At 32.7% G+C, this 24,608-nt stretch overlaps 2 protein-coding genes and 1 long non-coding RNA gene across 6 annotated transcripts in view; 2 read left to right on the top strand and 1 right to left on the bottom strand.

Annotated features, from left to right (window-relative positions):
* Positions 1-1,073: 1,073 nt before the first annotated feature.
* The window catches only part of LOC146938753 (uncharacterized), a 28,737-nt gene continuing 5,202 nt past the window's right edge, over positions 1,074-24,608 (bottom strand). Inside the window, exons 1-2 of one of the 3 annotated variants that reach the window (XR_015031413.1) lie at positions 2,923-3,520; positions 1,074-1,836 (exon numbers count right to left, since the gene is read on the bottom strand). The gene's annotated coding sequence lies outside the window, so the exon portion shown is untranslated. Of the gene's footprint in view, positions 1,837-1,916; positions 2,455-2,922; positions 3,521-24,608 lie in introns of those variants that run through there. The other 2 variants (XR_015031415.1, XR_015031414.1) reach the window with 2 other exon arrangements.
* LOC146938754 (uncharacterized) lies at positions 5,463-7,211 on the top strand. The gene is made up of 2 exons (XR_015031417.1): positions 5,463-5,811; positions 6,904-7,211. It is a non-coding gene; the product is annotated as an uncharacterized LOC146938754 (long non-coding RNA).
* Positions 10,164-12,618, top strand: LOC146938755 (uncharacterized). Of its 2 annotated transcripts, none has more exons than XR_015031412.1 (2): positions 10,164-10,743; positions 11,212-11,648. XR_015031412.1 is itself a non-coding variant. In XM_085752676.1 (2 exons), the coding sequence occupies exon 2, from the start codon at positions 11,855-11,857 to the stop codon at positions 12,323-12,325; it is 471 nt and encodes a 156-aa protein (XP_085608802.1). In that variant the 5' UTR covers positions 10,384-10,743; the 3' UTR covers positions 12,326-12,618. The 2 variants fall into 2 exon arrangements, 1 of the variants encoding a protein (XP_085608802.1); XM_085752676.1 differs by lacking the exon at positions 11,212-11,648 and adding an exon at positions 11,855-12,618 and having other exon boundaries at positions 10,384-10,743.

Raw genomic sequence — 24,608 nt, forward strand, 5'->3', positions numbered from 1 at the left:
CCAAAACGCCCCTAGGGACTAAAACGACTAAAAACGACTCAAATGCAATTTTAAAATGATTTTTTAACAAGGGATTAAAGCAAGAGTTTATACAAGCGAATTAAAATACTCAGAGACAATTTTTAGAATTTAAACAGGGTTTTAACACATGAAAAGACTAAAATGCCCCCTAGGGGCAAAACTGACTTAAAATGACTTCAAACACAATTTTTAAAAGGGATTTTGACATAGAATGAAACAGAGACTTATTCACACTACTTGAAAGGACTTCAAACGAAATTTTGAAAGATTGAGAGACACTTGACATAGGAAATGACTAAAATACCCTTGCATGTAAATTTTGCAAATATCATTGAAATAAAATGCAGAGAAAGATGCAATTGATCAGAGCCAGTTCAAATGGCTTATAATGCAAGAAAAGAAAAATTGACTAGTATTTTTAGGTCCAAAATTAGGGTATAACAGCTGCCCCTATTTAAGTTTCTTTGTCCGGAGAGTCAAGAGACGAAGTCTTAGAGTTGACGGGACAAAGATACTTAAATATTAACATTTGCACTGTTTTTGGACGTAAAAATACGCTTTCAGATTTTCAAAATTATGAATGCTATGGAATATTTGATTATGAATGCAAGACGAACGACTGGAGTCTATGGAACCTGTCATGTTACTGGGGATTCAGATAGACACTGGCAGGGTAGACAAACCAGGGATAGAAAGTAAGGTACAAGCTGTTCTTTGGGTCGAACTAGTCACTTGACCAAGGAATACAAAACAAGAGATAGGTGCAAGCTGTTCTTGGGATTGAACTTGGCACTTGACCGGAAATGTAACGCCCCATTTTCCGTCTAATGTAACGCCCCATTTTCCGTAACGATAGAAAATGGTGTTACGTCTTAATACTTGAGTGTCTAAAAAGAATTAAGTTCATAAATCTTACTTTTACTAGTAAATTAATTTGGTTACTAAAAGTTTAATTTAAATAAATATCTTTCTTGCATTTTTTTTTTATAAAAATCTAAAGTAAAAGTTTTAGCTCTTGATCGTAAAACATGAAAGTAAATAAAACACAAGGATATAAAATATGCATCAATATATTCTACACGACGTTATTTATCTTGCCCTTAGGCTTACATATTCAGGCTTGTCAGGGTAGTTAAATATTTTACAACACCTGCAAGTTAGTACTTCTTACTTAAGTCAACCTAATTAAACAAAATCATCTGTCATGTTCCTTGACACCTAGAAGCCACTACCACATAAGAGGAGGTCACTTGAGCGTAGAGTTATTTAGTTTACTAAGTACTAGAATTAGCTCCACAACTCTAGCCCACTAAAAGTTAATATTTACATATTTGGACAAAATCTTCTAACGACCATTTGGGAGATCTCCATTAGCACCACCAACACCAAGGTCTTTAGAGGGATCCACTTCATCTCCAGCACGTCCACTCACCTCCACATCAGTCACGGTCATGTCTGCTCCATCCTCCTCAGGATCAGTCTCAAAATGATAAACAACGGGGAACGCACACTAATGCGAGCGGTACGGCGAAAACGAGACCTTGGTCCTCTAGCCCTCTCTGAGGTCGAATCCTCCCTAGCTCTATCAAGACCTAATGTACTAATCATCCTCTCTAATGGTAACACTATCTCCAAGGTAACATGATGAATGACAGATGACACTACTAAACCTCGTATTCCTTCGGTTGTCCTAACCAGCCCTGTAAAAGTCAGTGTTTGGGATGCCCTATCCAACTCCCAAACCGCATCACCTATCTCCTCTAAACACTCAATCTTGCGGGTTCCCGAGTGATTCAGTAATTCTCCCGGCATCATCTGCAAATTGTAAGGGTGAAATACTCGCACACAAGGTTAACTAAATGCTAATAATGATGATATATAATATTTTATAGTTACATGAAATATTTTTTTAAATAAAGAAATATATAACACCATTATACATGTAATTTCTTTCACCATTAAATCCTGTAGAAATTAAATAATCACAAGGAAATAAAAATCAATTGAGCACACAATAATTTATGGCAACCACACACATCAAAGTTAGTCAAAACAAAGATCACTTAACACTTTATCATAATCAATACCAAAGGTTATAGTTTTGACTTGTTAGTAGCATCTTGGTTAAACCTACTCCATGGAGACCTCTATTATGAGTGTAAGGCCGTCTCAACTGCCATAACATGATTGTTTGCAACGAGTAGATATATAATCTCTACTCCAACCATTCTGGCCCGATCGCTGCACCTTATTATAGATAGTCCTGCACAGTCAGGTATCACTGCGTCGGGTATTATGATTTCCTCCAGTTAGAGAAGCTATCACTAACTATTGGTAGGAGTTCAAAACGCCTGTGATCCCCAGAAGGTCTGTAGTCGACCCAACCGAACCTATCCTCAGTCTTATATACGTTATCGTATTATAAGAAACAACCTGAATTACTCTTTACAAAAATTATTATTTTTGTAAATCTTCAACACAACTGTTTTCATCAACAATCAACTTAACAATTTAATTGTCAAAAGTCATAAATGTACCTTAAGAGGAATTTCTTCAAATAAAATTAATAATAATAATTGTGAGTTAGTTATAAGATAAATAAATTAAGAAAAATATATTATATATACTTACAATACCACGTTTAACTGATTACTTATCATATATATATGTATGCATAATATTTAGAATGTTTTCTAGAATTTCTTCTTTCTACTTACTGTCCATTTCAATAAATAATATAAATAATCAAATTTGCTCATTAATAATATATATTTAAAACAGATTAATACTACAATTAAATACACAAACTTGGTTTGTTCAAAAAAAATACACAAACTTTCTTAATCTCATGTGATAATATACATATATATCTTGGGCGTTCTCTAAAGTATATCCCCTTACCTTTCAGCTTTTCAAAACTTGAGTAATCACCTTCTTCAACACCTAATTACTCATCAAAATAATATTCTCTTAACTAATTATCATTGAAATAAACACTAAATTTATTAAATAAATTCTAAAGACAATTTTCCAACAGCTATAATGAACTATTTTATTCAAATGGTGTCAGTAGTGATTATTCTTTCTTACTTAAAATAACTTTTGAATTTTAATCATGATAGATTTCTACTAGTTTTAACCCAATCTTCCAAAAATAATTATGAGTTATCAAAACTTTAAAAATAAATTCTAATACCTACCATATATATATCAATAGATACAACTTAATTAAATTTACATAATTAATATAGTCAAGTGTTTAAACTCCTCAATATGTAGTAAGAATTTAATAAATAATTTCTTGTTACTAATCTTAAAAAATTTGACTATTCCATTTTAATTATTCTATCACTAAAATATGGCTAAGTTACAAGAAAGAACTTTTGGACAAAAATTAATACAAACAAACAAAGGAATAAAAGAACTAGTTTGTTTTTGGATTATTAAACAAAGTAGTTAAAAAAATAAAAGAGAACTAAGAGTCATACCTTTGTTTTTGTTCTGCTATTGTGCAGGTTTGTGATTTTAACAAGGAGTGCAAGTGTCTATTTATAGGAAACAAGTGAAAGATTTTGTGGTGCAAAAGAGTGCCACGTTTTCTTGCTAAAGGAATAAGAGATATACTCATGTTGCTAATTCAGTAACATTCATGCATAGTGCCACGCCAATGGATAACTAATTCTTATCAGTATACTTACATTCTTATCTATACTGTACATTCTTATCCAATATTGTTTTTAAAAAAAATCATAAATAATATAATTAACCATATAATCCTATCATATATATTTTTCTGGTTTCAAAAATATATTTATTTATTTATTTCAGTAACAAAATTTATACAGTCGAGCAAATCGCTGTCCGAAATTCGGTAGAATTTTAAGCCGAAATTTTTATCATAGCTTGTTATGATATTATAGTACTGATATATAACATTATTTTTCCTAAATTCACTCTCTAGAAAAGAATTTAATTATCAGTTAATTCAGAGTAAAATACCGCAAAAACACACTAAATAATGCATAAAAAAAATAGGGTGTCACATTACTACCCCACTTAAAAAAATTTCGTCCTCGAAATTGTATACCTCGAAATAAATATGGATATTGCGATCTCATATTCTCCTCTAACTCCCACGTTGAATCTCCGGTTACTTGATCCCATAGAACTTTGACCAAGAAAATCTGCTTCCCTCTTAGTTGTTTGATTCTTCTATCTTCGATCCTTACAGGAGACGTCTCGTATGACAAGTTCTCTTTTAACGGGACTTCATCGGGTTCAATTATGTGAGATGGATCAGGGACATACTTCCTTAATTGTGAAACATGCAACACATTGTGGATATTTGAAAGAAAAGGAGGTAAAGCAATTTGATAGGCTACTGGACCAATGCGACGAATAATTTGGTATGGCCCAATGAATTTTGGAGTGAGTTTTCTGGCCTTAATAGCTCTACCTACCCCAGTCGTTGATGTGACTCTCAAAAATACATGTTCTCCATCCTGAAATTCGAGAGGTCTTCTTCTCCGACCAGAATAGCTTTTCTGTCTGCTTTGTGCAACCTTCATCTTCTCGCGAATTTGTTTAACTTTCTCTGTTGTCTGTTGAACAATTTCTGGTCCAAACATGATGCTCTCTCCATCTTGATACCAACACAACGGTGTCTGACATCTTCTCCCATACAAAGCTTCATAAGGTGCCATTCCTATGCTTGAGTGGAAACTATTATTGTATGTAAACTCGATCAATGGTAGTAGATCGTCCCAACTTCCTCTATTGTCCAGAACACATGCTCTCAACAAGTCTTCTAGAGATTGAATTGTTCTTTCAGTTTGTCCATCCGTCTGAGGGTGATAAGCTGAACTTAATCTTAATTTTGTCCCCAATGCTTTTTGTAAACTCTGCCAAAAGTGAGATGTAAATTTTGGATCTCGGTCTGAAACAATACTTGAAGGTACCCCATGTAATCTGATGATTTCCTTGATATAAATCTCAGTTAACTTGTCCACATTGTAGTTAATATTCACTGGTAAGAAATGTGCTGATTTGGTTAGTCTGTCTACGATAACCCAAATTGAATCAAAATTATGTCTGGTTCTCGGTAATCCCACAACAAAATCCATCGAAATACTCTCCCACTTCCATTCTGGAATGTCCAACGATTGAAGCATACCGGCTGGTCTTTGATGTTCCACTTTTGCTTTTTGGCATGTTAGTTCTCTTTTATTTTTTTAACTACTTTGTTTAATAATCCAAAAACAAACTAGTTCTTTTATTCCTTTGTTTGTTTGTATTAATTTTTGTCCAAAAGTTCTTTCTTGTAACTTAGCCATATTTTAGTGATAGAATAATTAAAATGGAATAGTCAAATTTTTTAAGATTAGTAACAAGAAATTATTTATTAAATTCTTACTACATATTGAGGAGTTTAAACACTTGACTATATTAATTATGTAAATTTAATTAAGTTGTATCTATTGATATATATATGGTAGGTATTAGAATTTATTTTTAAAGTTTTGATAACTCATAATTATTTTTGGAAGATTGGGTTAAAACTAGTAGAAATCTATCATGATTAAAATTCAAAAGTTATTTTAAGTAAGAAAGAATAATCACTACTGACACCATTTGAATAAAATAGTTCATTATAGCTGTTGGAAAATTGTCTTTAGAATTTATTTAATAAATTTAGTGTTTATTTCAATGATAATTAGTTAAGAGAATATTATTTTGATGAGTAATTAGGTGTTGAAGAAGGTGATTACTCAAGTTTTGAAAAGCTGAAAGGTAAGGGGATATACTTTAGAGAACGCCCAAGATATATATGTATATTATCACATGAGATTAAGAAAGTTTGTGTATTTTTTTTGAACAAACCAAGTTTGTGTATTTAATTGTAGTATTAATCTGTTTTAAATATATATTATTAATGAGCAAATTTGATTATTTATATTATTTATTGAAATGGACAGTAAGTAGAAAGAAGAAATTCTAGAAAACATTCTAAATATTATGCATACATATATATATGATAAGTAATCAGTTAAACGTGGTATTGTAAGTATATATAATATATTTTTCTTAATTTATTTATCTTATAACTAACTCACAATTATTATTATTAATTTTATTTGAAGAAATTCCTCTTAAGGTACATTTATGACTTTTGACAATTAAATTGTTAAGTTGATTGTTGATGAAAACAGTTGTGTTGAAGATTTACAAAAATAATAATTTTTGTAAAGAGTAATTCAGGTTGTTTCTTATAATACGATAACGTATATAAGACTGAGGATAGGTTCGGTTGGGTCGACTACAGACCTTCTGGGGATCACAGGCGTTTTGAACTCCTACCAATAGTTAGTGATAGCTTCTCTAACTGGAGGAAATCATAATACCCGACGCAGTGATACCTGACTGTGCAGGACTATCTATAATAAGGTGCAGCAATCGGGCCAGAATGGTTGGAGTAGAGATTATATATCTACTCATTGCAAACAATCATGTTATGGCAGTTGAGACGGCCTTACACTCATAATAGAGGTCTCCATGGAGTAGGTTTAACCAAGATGCTACTAACAAGTCAAAACTATAACCTTGGTATTGATTATGATAAAGTGTTAAGTGATCTTTGTTTTGACTAACTTTGATGTGTGTGGTTGCCATAAATTATTGTGTGCTCAATTGATTTATATTTCCTTGTGATTATTTAATTTCTACAGGATTTAATAGTGAAAGAAATTACATGTATAATTTTGTTATATATTTCTTTATTTGAAAAACATTATATGTAACTATAAAATATTATATATCATCATGTAATATTATTAAGCATTTAGTTAACCTTGTGTGCGAGTATTTCACCCTTACAATTTGCAGATAATGTCGGGGAAGTCATTGAGTCACTCGGGGAACCGAAGGATTGAGTGTCTGGAGGAAATAGGAGATGCAGTTTGGGAATTGGATATGGTGTCCCAAACACTGATATGCACAGGAATAAGTAGGACAACCATAGGAATCGAAAAACTAGTTATCTCTCATTATGTTTAATTAGTTTGACTTAAATATGACGTACTTTAACTTGCAGGTGTTTGTAAAATATCTAACTAACCCTAACAAGCCTGAGTATGTAAGCCTAAGGGCAAGATAATTAACGTCGTGTAGAATATATTGATGCATATTTTATATCCTTGTGTTTTATTTATTTTTATGTTTTACGATCAAGAGCTAAGACTTTTATTTAAAAAAAAAAATGCAAGAAAGATATTTATTTAAATTAAATTTTTAGTAACCAAATTAATTTACTAGTAAAAGTAAGTTTTATGAACTTAATTCGCGTTAGACACTTAAGTATTAAGACGTAACACCATTTTCTGACGTTATGGAAAATGGGGCGTTACATTAGTGGTGAGCAATGTGAGAGCTACAAGGCCAAAGGAGAAAGGAAGGGTTTATACTATAAGTGGTGTTGAGGCTTCTCAATCTAAAGATCTTATACAAGGTAGTTGCGATATGACGGGTAATCTCTTAACTGTACTATTCGATTCTGGAGCAACTCATTCTTTTATCTCAATAGATCGTGTGAAACAATTGAGTTTGTTTATAACACCACTGCCTTTTGATTTAATCATTTCTACTGCAACTGCTAAACCCATAGTTGCAAATGCTATTTGTTTAAAATGTCCTCTTGTCATCCACAATAGGAAATTTCTTGTTGACTTGATATGTTTGCCTTTAACACAATTAGATGTGATTTTAGGCATGGATTGGTTATCTTTCAACCATATCTTTTTAGATTGTGCACGTAAAACTGTAGTGTTTCCTGATTCCGAGAATTCTGAGCTTATATCTGCTAATCATGATATAACTTCTTCAAAAGAAGGAGCTCAAGGGTACATGTTATTATCTTCTGTAGAAGTTGCGAGAGAAAACGTTTTGAACCAAGTCCCAATAGTGAATGATTTTCCGGAAGTATTTCCAGAATACGTTCCTGGTTTACCCCCGGTAAGGGATATCGAGTTTTCGATCGATCTAATCCCTGGATCAGGTCCAATCTCCATCGCACCATATAGAATGTCACCTACTGAACTGGCGGAATTAAAAACCCAACTTGAAGATCTGTTGTCAAAACAGTTCATTAGACCAAGCGTATCACCTTGGGGAGCTCCAGTACTGTTAGTGAAGAAAGAGCAGCATAATTCAGTTTGGGAACTGATGGGATTTTGAGATGCAATGGGAGAGTTTGTATCCCAAATAATTTAGAAATGAGGAAACTAATTTTAGACGAAGCACATAAGAGTACATTGAGTATTCATCCAGGAGCAACCAAAATGTGCCAAGATTTGAAGTTAAAGTTTGGTGGCCCGGAATGAAAAAGCAAGTGGCGGAGTATGTTGCTTCATGTCTAACATGCCAAAAAGCAAAAGTGGAACATCAAAGACCAGCCGGTATGCTTCAATCGTTGGACATTCCAGAATGGAAGTGGGAGAGTATTTCGATGGATTTTGTTGTGGGATTGCCGAGAACCAGACATAATTTTGATTCAATTTGGGTTATCGTAGACAGACTAACCAAATCAGCACATTTCTTACCAGTGAATATTAACTACAATGTGGAGAAGTTAACTGAGGTTTATATCAAGGAAATCATCAGATTACATGGGGTACCTTCAAGTATTGTTTCAGACCGAGATCCAAAATTTACATCTAACTTTTGGCAGAGTTTACAAAAAGCATTGGGAACAAAATTAAGATTAAGTTCAGCTTATCACCCTCAGACGGATGGACAAACTGAAAGAACAATTCAATCTCTAGAAGACTTGTTGAGAGCATGTGTTCTAGACAATAGAGGAAGTTGGGACGATTTACTACCATTGATCGAGTTTACATACAATAATAGTTTTCACTCAAGCATAGGAATGGCACCTTATGAAGCTTTGTATGGGAGAAAATGTCAGACACCGTTGTGTTGGTATCAAGATGGAGAGAGCATCATGTTTGGACCAGAAATTGTTCAACAGACAACAGAGAAAGTTAAACAAATTCGCGAGAAGATGAAGGTTGCACAAAGCAGACAGAAAAGCTATTCTGGTCGGAGAAGAAGACCTCTCGAATTTCAGGATGGAGAACATGTATTTTTGAGAGTCACATCAACGACTGGGGTAGGTAGAGCTATTAAGGCCAGAAAACTCACTCCAAAATTCATTGGGCCATACCAAATTATTCGTCGCATTGGTCCAGTAGCCTATCAAATTGCTTTACCTCCTTTTCTTTCAAATATCCACAATGTGTTGCATGTTTCACAATTAAGGAAGTATGTCCCTGATCCATCTCACATAATTGAACCCGATGAAGTCCCGTTAAAAGAGAACTTGTCATACGAGACGTCTCCTGTAAGGATCGAAGATAGAAGAATCAAACAACTAAGAGGGAAGCAGATTTTGTTGGTCAAAGTTCTATGGGATCAAGTAACCGGAGATTCAACGTGGGAGTTAGAGGAGAATATGAGATCGCAATATCCATATTTATTTCGAGGTATACAATTTCGAGGACGAAATTTTTTTAAGTGGGGTAGTAATGTGACACCCTATTTTTTTTATGCATTATTTAGTGTGTTTTTGCGGTATTTTACTCTGAATTAACTGATAATTAAATTCTTTTCTAGAGAGTGAATTTAGGAAAAATAATGTTATATATCAGTACTATAATATCATAACAAGCTATGATAAAAATTTCGGCTTAAAATTCTACCGAATTTCGGACAGCGATTTGCTCGACTGTATAAATTTTGTTACTGAAATAAATAAATAAATATATTTTTGAAACCAGAAAAATATATATGATAGGATTATATGGTTAATTATATTATTTATGATTTTTTTTAAAAACAATATTGGATAAGAATGTACAGTATAGATAAGAATGTAAGTATACTGATAAGAATTAGTTATCCATTGGCGTGGCACTATGCATGAATGTTACTGAATTAGCAACATGAGTATATCTCTTATTCCTTTAGCAAGAAAACGTGGCACTCTTTTGCACCACAAAATCTTTCACTTGTTTCCTATAAATAGACACTTGCACTCCTTGTTAAAATCACAAACCTGCACAATAGCAGAACAAAAACAAAGGTATGACTCTTAGTTCTCTTTTATTTTTTTAACTACTTTGTTTAATAATCCAAAAACAAACTAGTTCTTTTATTCCTTTGTTTGTTTGTATTAATTTTTGTCCAAAAGTTCTTTCTTGTAACTTAGCCATATTTTAGTGATAGAATAATTAAAATGGAATAGTCAAATTTTTTAAGATTAGTAACAAGAAATTATTTATTAAATTCTTACTACATATTGAGGAGTTTAAACACTTGACTATATTAATTATGTAAATTTAATTAAGTTGTATCTATTGATATATATATGGTAGGTATTAGAATTTATTTTTAAAGTTTTGATAACTCATAATTATTTTTGGAAGATTGGGTTAAAACTAGTAGAAATCTATCATGATTAAAATTCAAAAGTTATTTTAAGTAAGAAAGAATAATCACTACTGACACCATTTGAATAAAATAGTTCATTATAGCTGTTGGAAAATTGTCTTTAGAATTTATTTAATAAATTTAGTGTTTATTTCAATGATAATTAGTTAAGAGAATATTATTTTGATGAGTAATTAGGTGTTGAAGAAGGTGATTACTCAAGTTTTGAAAAGCTGAAAGGTAAGGGGATATACTTTAGAGAACGCCCAAGATATATATGTATATTATCACATGAGATTAAGAAAGTTTGTGTATTTTTTTTGAACAAACCAAGTTTGTGTATTTAATTGTAGTATTAATCTGTTTTAAATATATATTATTAATGAGCAAATTTGATTATTTATATTATTTATTGAAATGGACAGTAAGTAGAAAGAAGAAATTCTAGAAAACATTCTAAATATTATGCATACATATATATATGATAAGTAATCAGTTAAACGTGGTATTGTAAGTATATATAATATATTTTTCTTAATTTATTTATCTTATAACTAACTCACAATTATTATTATTAATTTTATTTGAAGAAATTCCTCTTAAGGTACATTTATGACTTTTGACAATTAAATTGTTAAGTTGATTGTTGATGAAAACAGTTGTGTTGAAGATTTACAAAAATAATAATTTTTGTAAAGAGTAATTCAGGTTGTTTCTTATAATACGATAACGTATATAAGACTGAGGATAGGTTCGGTTGGGTCGACTACAGACCTTCTGGGGATCACAGGCGTTTTGAACTCCTACCAATAGTTAGTGATAGCTTCTCTAACTGGAGGAAATCATAATACCCGACGCAGTGATACCTGACTGTGCAGGACTATCTATAATAAGGTGCAGCGATCGGGCCAGAATGGTTGGAGTAGAGATTATATATCTACTCATTGCAAACAATCATGTTATGGCAGTTGAGACGGCCTTACACTCATAATAGAGGTCTCCATGGAGTAGGTTTAACCAAGATGCTACTAACAAGTCAAAACTATAACCTTGGTATTGATTATGATAAAGTGTTAAGTGATCTTTGTTTTGACTAACTTTGATGTGTGTGGTTGCCATAAATTATTGTGTGCTCAATTGATTTATATTTTCTTGTGATTATTTAATTTCTATGTGGTTATATTAATTTTTGAAGGATTTTATAGTGAAAGAAATTACATGTATAATTTTGTTATATATCTCTTTATTTGAAAAACATTACATGTAACTATAAAATATTATATATCATCATGTAATATTATTAGCATTTAGTTAACCTTGTGTGCGAGTATTTCACCCTTACAATTTGCAGATGATGCCGGGAGAGTCACTGAATCACTCGGGAACCCGCAAGATTGAGTGTTTGGAGGAACAGGGTGACGCGGTTTGGGAGTTAGATAGGACATCCCAAACACTGACTTTCACAGGGCTGGTTAGGACAACCGAAGGAATAGGAGGTTTATTAGTGTCATCTGTCATCCATCATATTACCTTGGAGATAGTATTGCCATTAGAGAGGATGATTAGTACTTTGGGTCTTGATAGAGCTAGGGAGGATTCGACCTCTGAGAGGGCTAGGGGACCAAGGCCTCGTTTTCGCCATACCGCTCGCATTAGTGTGCGTCCCCCGGTTGTTTATCATTTTGAGGATGATCCCGAGGAGGATGGAGCAGACATGACCGTGACTGATGTGGGTGTGAGTAGACGTGGTGAAGATGAAACGGATCCCTCCGAAGACCTTGGTGTTGGTGGTGCTAATGGAGATCTCCCAAATGGTCGTTAGAAGATTTTGTCCAAATATGTAAATATTAACTTTTAGTGGGTTAGAGTTGTGGAGCTAATTCTAGTACTTAGTAAACTAAATAACTCTACGTTCATGTGACCTCCTCTTTTGTGGTAGTGGCTTCTAGGTGTCAAGAAGTATGACAGATGATTATGTTTAATTAGGTTGACTTAAGTAGGAAGTACTAACTTGCAGGTGTTGTAAAATATTTAACTACCCTGACAAGCCTGAGTATGTAAGCCTAAGGGCAAGATAATTAACGTCGTGTAGAATATATTGATGCATATTTTATATCCTTGTGTTTTATTTATTTTTATGTAATATGATCAAGAGCTAAGATTTTTATAAAAAAAAATGCAAGAAAGATATTTATTTAAATTAAATTTTTAGTAACCAAATTAATTTACTAGTAAAAGTAAGATTTATGAACTTAATATCTTTTTAGACACTCAAGTATTAAGACGTAACACCATTTTCTATCGTTACGGAAAATGGGGCGTTACATTAGTGGACTAATGTAACGCCCCATTTTCCATAACGTCAGAAAATGGTGTTACGTCTTAATACTTAAGTGTCTAACGCGAATTAAGTTCATAAAACTTACTTTTACTAGTAAATTAATTTGGTTACTAAAAATTTAATTTAAATAAATATCTTTCTTGCATTTTTTTTTTTAAATAAGAGTCTTAGCTGTTGATCGTAAAACATAAAAATAAATAAAACACAAGGATATAAAATATGCATCAATATATTCTACACGACGTTAATTATCTTGCCCTTAGGCTTACATACTCAGGCTTGTTAGGGTTAGTTAGATATTTTACAAACACCTGCAAGTTAAAGTACGTCATATTTAAGTCAAACTAATTAAACATAATGAGAGATAACTAGTTTTTCGATTCCTATGGTTGTCCTACTTATTCCTGTGCATATCAGTGTTTGGGACACCATATCCAATTCCCAAACTGCATCTCCTATTTCCTCCAGACACTCAATCCTTCGGTTCCCCGAGTGACTCAATGACTTCCCCGACATTATCTGCAAATTGTAAGGGTGAAATACTCGCACACAATGTTAACTAAATGCTTAATAATATTACATGATGATATATAATATTTTATAGTTACATATAATGTTTTTCAAATAAAGAAATATATAACAAAATTATACATGTAATTTCTTTCACTATTAAATCCTGTAGAAATTAAATAATCACAAGGAAATATAAATCAATTGAGCACACAATAATTTATGGCAACCACACACATCAAAGTTAGTCAAAACAAAGATCACTTAACACTTTATCATAATCAATACCAAGGTTATAGTTTTGACTTGTTAGTAGCATCTTGGTTAAACCTACTCCATGGAGACCTCTATTATGAGTGTAAGGCCGTCTCAACTGCCATAACATGATTGTTTGCAATGAGTAGATATATAATCTCAACTCCAACCATTCTGGCCCGATCGCTGCACCTTATTATAGATAGTCCTGCACAGTCAGGTATCACTGCGTCGGGTATTATGATTTCCTCCAGTTAGAGAAGCTATCACTAACTATTGGTAGGAGTTCAAAACGCCTGTGATCCCCAGAAGGTCTGTAGTCGACCCAACCGAACCTATCCTCAGTCTTATATACGTTATCGTATTATAAGAAACAACCTGTATTACTCTTTACAAAAATTATTATTTTTGTAAATCTTCAACACAACTGTTTTCATCAACAATCACCTTAACAATTTAATTGTCAAAAGTCATAAATGTGCCTTAAGAGAAATTTCTTCAAATAAAATTAATAATAATAACTATGAGTTAGTTATAAGATAAATAAATTAAGAAAAATATATTATATATACTTACAATACCACGTTTAACTGATTACTTATCATATATATATGTATGCATAATATTTAGAATGTTTTCTAGAATTTCTTCTTTCTACTTACTGTCCATTTCAATAAATAATATAAATAATCAAATTTGCTCATTAATAATATATATTTAAAACAGATTAATACTACAATTAAATACACAAATTTTCTTAATCTCATGTGATAATATACATATATATCTTGGGCGTTCTCTAAAGTATATCCCCTTACCTTTCAGCTTTTCAAAACTTGAGTAATCACCTTCTTCAACACCTAATTACTCATCAAAATAATTTTCTCTTAACTACTATCATTGAAATAAACACTAAATTTATTAAATAAATTCTAAAGACAATTTTCCAATAGCTATAATGAACTATTTTATTCAAATGGTGTCAGTAGTGATTATTCTTTCTTAGTTAAAATAACTTTTGAATTTTAACATGATGGATTTCTACTAGTTTTAACCAAATCTTCCAAAATAATATAATTATGAGTTATCAAAACTTTTAAAAATAAATTCTAATACCTACCATTTTATTTATATATATCAATAGATACAACTTAATTAAATTTACATAATTAATATAGTCAAGTGTTTAAACTCCTAAATGTGTAGTAAGAATTTAATAAATAAATTCATGTTTCTAATCTTTAAAGAAAATGACTATTCCATTTTAATCAACTCCATCACTAAAAATATGGCTAACATAACTCATTATTTTTGGTTAATTTGTGAAGATCTAGTGAGATTTATAGTTTTGATTCTCTAAGGCATAACATTAATTTCAACAAAAGTTTATTGAAAGGCCAAATTATTTTATAGTGGTTAGCTAAGTTACATGAAGAAACATTTTGGACTAAAATAATACAAACAAAACAAAGGAATAAAAGAACTAGTTTGTTTTTGGAATATTAAACAAAGTAGTTTAAAAAAATAAAAGAGAACTAAGAATCACACCTTTGTTTTAGTTCTGCTTCTGCTATTGCTATGCAGGTTTGTGATTTTACAAAGAGTGCAAGTGCCTATTTATAGGAAAACAAGTGAAAGGTTTTGTGGTGCAAAGAGTGCCACGTTTTCTTGCTAAAGGAATGCAAGGAATATACTTATGTTTATACTTCTGTAACATTCATGCATAGTGCCACGCCATTCACCAAATGAATAAGCCACGTTACTGATTCTTATCAATATACTGTACATTCTTATCCAATATTGTTTTTTTAAAAAATCATAAATAATATAATTAATCATATAATTCAATCATATATATTTTTCTGGTTTCAAAAATATATTTATTTATTTATTTCGGTAATAAAATTTATACAGCCGAGCAAATCACTGTCCAAAATTTGGTAGAATTTTAAGCCGAAATTTTTAACATAACCTGTTATAATATTATAGTACTAATATATAACATTATTTTTCCTAAATTCACTCTCTAGAAAAGAATTTAATTATCAGTTAATTCAGAATAAAATACCGCAAAAATACACTAAATAATGCATAAAAAAATAGGGTGTCACATTACTACCCCACTTAAAAAAATTTCGTCCTCGAAATTGTATACCTTGAAATAAATATGGATATTGCAATCTCATATTATCCTCTAACTCCCACGTTGAATCTCCGGTTACTTGATCCCATAGAACTTTGACCAACAAAATCTGCTTCCCTCTTAGTTGTTTGATTCTTCTATCTTCGATCCTTACAGGAGACGTCTCGTATGACAAGTTCTCTTTTAACGGGACTTCATCGGGTTCAATTATGTGAGATGGATCAGGGACATACTTCCTTAATTGTGAAACATGCAACACATTGTGAATATTTGAAAGAAAAGGAGGTAAAGCAATTTGATAGGCTACTGGACCAATGCGACGAATAATTTGGTATGGCCCAATGAATTTTGGAGTGAGTTTTCTGGCCTTAATAGCTCTACCTACCCCAGTCGTTGATGTGACTCTCAAAAATACATGTTCTCCTTCCTGAAATTCAAGAGGTCTTCTTCTCCGATCAGAATAGCTTTTCTGTCTGCTTTGTGCAACCTTCATCTTCTCGCGAATTTGTTTAACTTTCTCAGTTGTCTGTTGAACAATTTCTGGTCCAAACATGATGCTCTCTCCATCTTGATACCAACACAACGGTGTCTGACATTTTCTCCCATACAGAGCTTCATAAGGTGCCATTCCTATGCTTGAGTGGAAACTATTATTGTATGTAAACTCGATCAATGGTAGTAGATCGTCCCAACTTCCTCTATTGTCTAGAACACATGCTCTCAACAAGTCTTCTAGAGATTGAATTGTTCTTTCAGTTTGTCCATCCGTCTGAGGGTGATATGCTGAACTTAGTCTTAATTTTGTCCCCAATGCTTTTTGTAAACTCTGCCAAAAGTGAGATGTAAATTTTGGATCTCGGTCTGAAACAATACTTGAAGGTACCCCATGTAATCTGATGATTTCCTTGATATAAATCTCAGTTAACTTGTCCACATTGTAGTTAATATTCACTGGTAAGAAATGTGCTGATTTGGTTAGTCTGTCTACGATAACCCAAATTGAATCAAAATTATGTCTGGTTCTCGGTAATCCCACAACAAAATCCATCGAAATACTCTCCCACTTCCATTCTGGAATGTCCAATGATTGAAGCATACCGGCTGGTCTTTGATGTTCCACTTTTGCTTTTTGGCATGTTAGACATGAAGCAACATACTCCGCCACTTGCTTTTTCATTCCGGGCCACCAAAACTTTAGCTTCAAATCTTGGTACATTTTGGTTGCTCCTGGATGAATACTCAATGTACTCTTATGTGCTTCGTCTAAAATTAGTTTCCTCATTTCTAAATTATTTGGGACACAAACTCTCCCATTGCATCTCAAAATCCCATCAGTTCCCAAACTGAATTCTGCTGCTCTTTCTTCTCCTATCAATTTTCTTTTCTCTTGCAAATGCTCATCACTTTCTTGTTGTTGGCGAATATCTTCCATGAGTCCACTTGAATCATTCCTAAGAAAATCTTTCCATCTGACAATTTCACATCAAGATTCAAATCTCGAAAATTTTCTATCAACTCTAGCTCTTTCGCCATCATTGCAGAAATGTGAATTGCCTTCCGACTCAATGCGTCAGCTACAACGTTTGCTTTTCCGGGATGATAAAGCAAGGTAAAATCATAATCTTTGAGAAATTCAATCCAGCGTCTCTGCCTCATGTTAAGCTCCTTTTGATCGAAAAGATACTTCAAACTTTTATGGTCACTAAAGACTTCAAATTTAGATCCATACAAATGATGTCTCCAAATTTTCAAGGCAAATACCACTGCAGCTAGCTCCAAATCATGTGTAGGGTAGTTCCTCTCGTGAGTCTTCAATTGTCTTGAGGCGTAGGCTACGACTCTCTTTTGTTGCATAAGTACACAACCTAACCCTTGATGTGAAGCATCACAGTACACTTCATATGGTTCATCTGGTTGTGGTAAAACTAACACAGGTGATGTTGTCAAAAGTCTCTTCATTGTTTGAAAACTTTCTTCGCATTCTTTGGTCCATACAAATGGTTGATTCTTTCTTGTGAGTTGAGTTAATGGTGCTACTATCTTTGAGAATCCTTCAATAAACCTTCGATAATATCCAGCTAAACCAACAAAACTACGAATCTCGGTCACCGTTCGTGGTTGTTCCCATGAAAGTACCGTCTCCACTTTTGCAGGGTCCACAGCTATACCATCCTTTGTAATCACGTGCCCCAAGAACTTAACCTCCTCAAGCCAAAATTCGCATTTTGACATTTTTGCATACAACTTATTATCGTGTAAGATTTGCAAAACTTGACGCAAATGCTCTTTATGCTCCTCGTAGCTCTTAGAATATATGAGAATGTCATCGATAAAAACTACGACAAACTTATCGAGGAATGGATTAAAAATCCGGTTCATGTAGTCCATGAAGATAGCAGGAGCATTCGTCACCCCAAAAGGCATCACAAGATATTCATGATGTCCATAGCGAGTTCGAAATGCAGTTTTGGGTACGTCTTCGGTCTTTACTCTGATTTGGTGATATCCCGTCCTCAAATCTATCTTTGAGAAGACAACAGCTCCACGAAGTTGGTCCATCAAATCATCAATTCGTGGTAATGGATACTTGTTCTTGATTGTCACTTTGTTCAGTTGGCGATAGTCCACACAAAGTCTTGAACCTCCATCCTTTTTCTTCACTAACAGTACTGGAGCTCCCCAAGGTGATACGCTTGGTCTAATGAACTGTTTTGACAACAGATCCTCAAGTTGGGTTTTTAATTCCGCCAGTTCAGTAGGTGACATTCTATATGGTGCGATGGAGATCGGACCTGATCCAGGGATTAGATCGATCGAAAACTCGATATCCCTTACCGGTGGTAAACCAGGAACGTCTTCTGGAAATACTTCCGGAAAATCATTCACTATTGGGACTTGGTTCAAAACGTTTTCTCTCGCAACTTCTACAGAAGATAATAACATGTACCCTTGAGCTCCTTCTTTTGAAGAAGTTATATCATGATTAGCAGATATAAGCTCAGAATTCTCGGAATCAGGAAACACTACAGTTTTACGTGCACAGTCTAAAAAGATATGGTTGAAAGATAACCAATCCATGCCTAAAATCACATCTAATTGTGTTAAAGGCAAACAAATCAAGTCAACAAGAAATTTCCCTTTCAGCCTTTGCAGCAGTTTGTTCTGCAATGGTTGCTGCCATTTCTGCCACAGCTTGAATAGCTCTTCCCATACCTCCTTCGGTATTGCTTGCTTCTCCATTTTCAGCTTCTATATGATTATTTCTACGAGTCATTGGGTTCCTAAAAGTCATAATTGGTTAGAACCTAATTATTAAATAATATAATAATCTATACAAAGTTAGTACAAACAAACGTAATTAGTACAGACATCCTCTAACGTTCCCGAAAGAATCAACCGTGCTCTGATACCACTAATGTAACGCCCCATTTTCCGTAACGACAGAAAATGGTGTTACGTCTTAATACTTGAGTGTCTAAAGCGAATTAAGTTCATAAATCTTACTTTTACTAGTAAATTAATTTGGTTACTAAAAATTTAATTTAAATAAATATCTTTCTTGCATTTTTTTTTTAAAATAAAAGTCTTAGCTCTTGATCGTAAAACATAAAAATAAATAAAACACAAGGATATAAAATATGCATCAATATATTCTACACGACGTTAATTATCTTGCCCTTAGGCTTACATACTCAGGCTTGTCAGGGTTAGTTAGATATTTTACAAACACCTGCAAGTTAAAGTACGTCATACTTAAGTCAAACTAATTAAACATAAGGAGAGATAACTAGTTTTTCGATTCCTATGGTTGTCCTACTTATTCCTGTGCATATCAGTGTTTGGGACACCATATCCAATTCCCAAACTGCATCTCCTATTTCCTCCAGACACTCAATCCTTCGGTTCCCCGAGTGACTCAATGACTTCCCCGACATTATCTGCAAATTGTAAGGGTGAAATACTCGCACACAAGGTTAACTAAATGCTAATAATATTACATGATGATACATAATATTTTATAGTTACATGTAATATTTTTTTAAATAAAGAAATATATAACACCATTATACATGTAATTTCTTTCACCATTAAATCCTGTAGAAATTAAATAATCACAAGGAAATATAAATCAATTGAGCACACAATAATTTATGGCAACCACACACATCAAAGTTAGTCAAAACAAAGATCACTTAACACTTTATCATAATCAATACAAAGGTTATAGTTTTGACTTGTTAGTAGCATCTTGGTTAAACCTACTCCATGGAGACCTCTATTATGAGTGTAAGGCCGTCTCAACTGCCATAACATGATTGTTTGCAATGAGTAGATATATAATCTCAACTCCAACCATTCTGGCCCGATCGCTGCACCTTATTATAGATAGTCCTGCACAGTCAGGTATCACTGCGTCGGGTATTATGATTTCCTCCAGTTAGAGAAGCTATCACTAACTATTGGTAGGAGTTCAAAACGCCTGTGATCCCCAGAAGGTCTGTAGTCGACCCAACCGAACCTATCCTCAGTCTTATATACGTTATCGTATTATAAGAAACAACCTGTATTACTCTTTACAAAAATTATTATTTTTGTAAATCTTCAACACAACTGTTTTCATCAACAATCACCTTAACAATTTAATTGTCAAAAGTCATAAATGTGCCTTAAGAGAAATTTCTTCAAATAAAATTAATAATAATAACTATGAGTTAGTTATAAGATAAATAAATTAAGAAAAATATATTATATATACTTACAATACCACGTTTAACTGATTACTTATCATATATATATGTATGCATAATATTTAGAATGTTTTCTAGAATTTCTTCTTTCTACTTACTGTCCATTTCAATAAATAATATAAATAATCAAATTTGCTCATTAATAATATATATTTAAAACAGATTAATACTACAATTAAATACACAAATTTTCTTAATCTCATGTGATAATATACATATATATCTTGGGCGTTCTCTAAAGTATATCCCCTTACCTTTCAGCTTTTCAAAACTTGAGTAATCACCTTCTTCAACACCTAATTACTCATCAAAATAATTTTCTCTTAACTACTATCATTGAAATAAACACTAAATTTATTAAATAAATTCTAAAGACAATTTTCCAATAGCTATAATGAACTATTTTATTCAAATGGTGTCAGTAGTGATTATTCTTTCTTAGTTAAAATAACTTTTGAATTTTAACATGATGGATTTCTACTAGTTTTAACCAAATCTTCCAAAATAATATAATTATGAGTTATCAAAACTTTTAAAAATAAATTCTAATACCTACCATTTTATTTATATATATCAATAGATACAACTTAATTAAATTTACATAATTAATATAGTCAAGTGTTTAAACTCCTAAATGTGTAGTAAGAATTTAATAAATAAATTCATGTTTCTAATCTTTAAAGAAAATGACTATTCCATTTTAATCAACTCCATCACTAAAAATATGGCTAACATAACTCATTATTTTTGGTTAATTTGTGAAGATCTAGTGAGATTTATAGTTTTGATTCTCTAAGGCATAACATTAATTTCAACAAAAGTTTATTGAAAGGCCAAATTATTTTATAGTGGTTAGCTAAGTTACATGAAGAAACATTTTGGACTAAAATAATACAAACAAAACAAAGGAATAAAAGAACTAGTTTGTTTTTGGAATATTAAACAAAGTAGTTTAAAAAAATAAAAGAGAACTAAGAATCACACCTTTGTTTTAGTTCTGCTTCTGCTATTGCTATGCAGGTTTGTGATTTTACAAAGAGTGCAAGTGCCTATTTATAGGAAAACAAGTGAAAGGTTTTGTGGTGCAAAGAGTGCCACGTTTTCTTGCTAAAGGAATGCAAGGAATATACTTATGTTTATACTTCTGTAACATTCATGCATAGTGCCACGCCATTCACCAAATGAATAAGCCACGTTACTGATTCTTATCAATATACTGTACATTCTTATCCAATATTGTTTTTTTAAAAAATCATAAATAATATAATTAATCATATAATTCAATCATATATATTTTTCTGGTTTCAAAAATATATTTATTTATTTATTTCGGTAATAAAATTTATACAGCCGAGCAAATCACTGTCCAAAATTTGGTAGAATTTTAAGCCGAAATTTTTAACATAACCTGTTATAATATTATAGTACTAATATATAACATTATTTTTCCTAAATTCACTCTCTAGAAAAGAATTTAATTATCAGTTAATTCAGAATAAAATACCGCAAAAATACACTAAATAATGCATAAAAAAATAGGGTGTCACATTACTACCCCACTTAAAAAAATTTCGTCCTCGAAATTGTATATATTTTGGAAGATTTGGTTAAAACTAGTAGAAATCCATCATGTTAAAATTCAAAAGTTATTTTAACTAAGAAAGAATAATCACTACTGACACCATTTGAATAAAATAGTTCATTATAGCTATTGGAAAATTGTCTTTAGAATTTATTTAATAAATTTAGTGTTTATTTCAATGATAGTAGTTAAGAGAAAATTATTTTGATGAGTAATTAGGTGTTGAAGAAGGTGATTACTCAAGTTTTGAAAAGCTGAAAGGTAAGGGGATATACTTTAGAGAACGCCCAAGATATATATGTATATTATCACATGAAATTAAGAGTAAAACAAAGGTAACATTCAAAAGCCGAAGATGTACCCAAAACTGCATTTCGAACTCGCTATGGACATCATGAATATCTTGTGATGCCTTTTGGGGTGACGAATGCTCCTGCTATCTTCATGGACTACATGAACCGGATTTTTAATCCATTCCTCGATAAGTTTGTCGTAGTTTTTATCGATGACATTCTCATATATTCTAAGAGCTACGAGGAGCATAAAGAGCATTTGCGTCAAGTTTTGCAAATCTTACACGATAATAAGTTGTATGCAAAAATGTCAAAATGCGAATTTTGGCTTGAGGAGGTTAAGTTCTTGGGGCACGTGATTACAAAGGATGGTATAGCTGTGGACCCTGCAAAAGTGGAGACGGTACTTTCATGGGAACAACCACGAACGGTGACCGAGATTCGTAGTTTTGTTGGTTTAGCTGGATATTATCGAAGGTTTATTGAAGGATTCTCAAAGATAGTAGCACCATTAACTCAACTCACAAGAAAGAATCAACCATTTGTATGGACCAAAGAATGCGAAGAAAGTTTTCAAACAATGAAGAGACTTTTGACAACATCACCCGTGTTAGTTTTACCACAACCAGATGAACCATATGAAGTGTACTGTGATGCTTCACATCAAGGGTTAGGTTGTGTACTTATGCAACAAAAGAGAGTTGTAGCTTACGCCTCAAGACAATTGAAGACTCACGAGAGGAACTACCCTACACATGATTTGGAGCTAGCTGCAGTGGTATTTGCCTTGAAAATTTGGAGACATCATTTGTATGGATCTAAATTTGAAGTTTTTAGTGACCATAAAAGTTTGAAGTATCTTTTCGATCAAAAGGAGCTTAACATGAGGCAGAGACGCTGGATTGAATTTCTCAAAGATTATGATTTTACTTTACTTTATCATCCCGGAAAAGCAAACGTTGTAGCTGACGCATTGAGTCGGAAGGCAATTCACATTTCTGCAATGATGGCGAAAGAGCTAGAATTGATAGAAAATTTTCGAGATTTGAATCTTGATGTGAAATTGTCAGATGGAAAGATTTTCTTAGGAATGATCAAAGTGTCAAGTGGACTCATGGAAGATATTCGCCAACAACAAGAAAGTGATGAGCATTTGCAAGAGAAAAGAAAATTGATAGGAGAAGAAAGAGCAGCAGAATTCAGTTTGGAAACTGATGGGATTTTGAGATGCAATGGGAGAGTTTGTGTCCCAAATAATTTAGAAATGAGGAAACTAATTTTAGACGAAGCACATAAGAGTACATTGAGTATTCATCCAGGAGCAACCAAAATGTACCAAGATTTGAAGCTAAAGTTTTGGTGGCCCGGAATGAAAAAGCAAGTGGCGGAGTATGTTGCTTCATGTCTAACATGCCAAAAAGCAAAAGTGGAACATCAAAGACCAGCCAGTATGCTTCAATCGTTGGACATTCCAGAATGGAAGTGGGAGAGTATTTCGATGGATTTTGTTGTGGGATTACCGAGAACCAGACATAATTTTGATTCAATTTGGGTTATCATAGACAGATTGACCAAATCAGCACATTTCTTACCAGTAAATATTAACTACAATGTGGAGAAGTTAACTGAGGTTTATATCAAGGAAATCATCAGATTACATGGGGTACCTTCAAGTATTGTTTCAGACCGAGATCCAAAATTTACATCTCACTTTTGGCAGAGTTTACAAAAAGCATTGGGGACAAAATTAAGACTAAGTTCAGCATATCACCCTCAGACGGATGGACAAACTGAAAGAACAATTCAATCTCTAGAAGACTTGTTGAGAGCATGTGTTCTAGACAATAGAGGAAGTTGGGACGATCTACTACCATTGATCGAGTTTACATACAATAATAGTTTCCACTCAAGCATAGGAATGGCACCTTATGAAGCTTTGTATGGGAGAAAATGTCAGACACCGTTGTGTTGGTATCAAGATGGAGAGAGCATCATGTTTGGACCAGAAATTGTTCAACAGACAACTGAGAAAGTTAAACAAATTCGCGAGAAGATGAAGGTTGCACAAAGCAGACAGAAAAGCTATTCTGATCGGAGAAGAAGACCTCTTGAATTTCAGGAAGGAGAACATGTATTTTTGAGAGTCACATCAACGACTGGGGTAGGTAGAGCTATTAAGGCCAGAAAACTCACTCCAAAATTCATTGGGCCATACCAAATTATTCGTCGCATT

This window comes from Medicago sativa, chromosome 3 (assembly GCF_051527215.1).
Source record: "Medicago sativa cultivar Bolivia chromosome 3, Bolivia_mono, whole genome shotgun sequence".
NCBI classification, from domain to species: domain Eukaryota; kingdom Viridiplantae; phylum Streptophyta; class Magnoliopsida; order Fabales; family Fabaceae; genus Medicago; species Medicago sativa.

Excerpts from the sequence above, each read along its gene's own strand:
- LOC146938755 (XM_085752676.1), top strand. The coding sequence starts at position 11,855 with ATGATGCCGGGAGAGTCACTGAATCACTCGGGAACCCGCAAGATTGAG.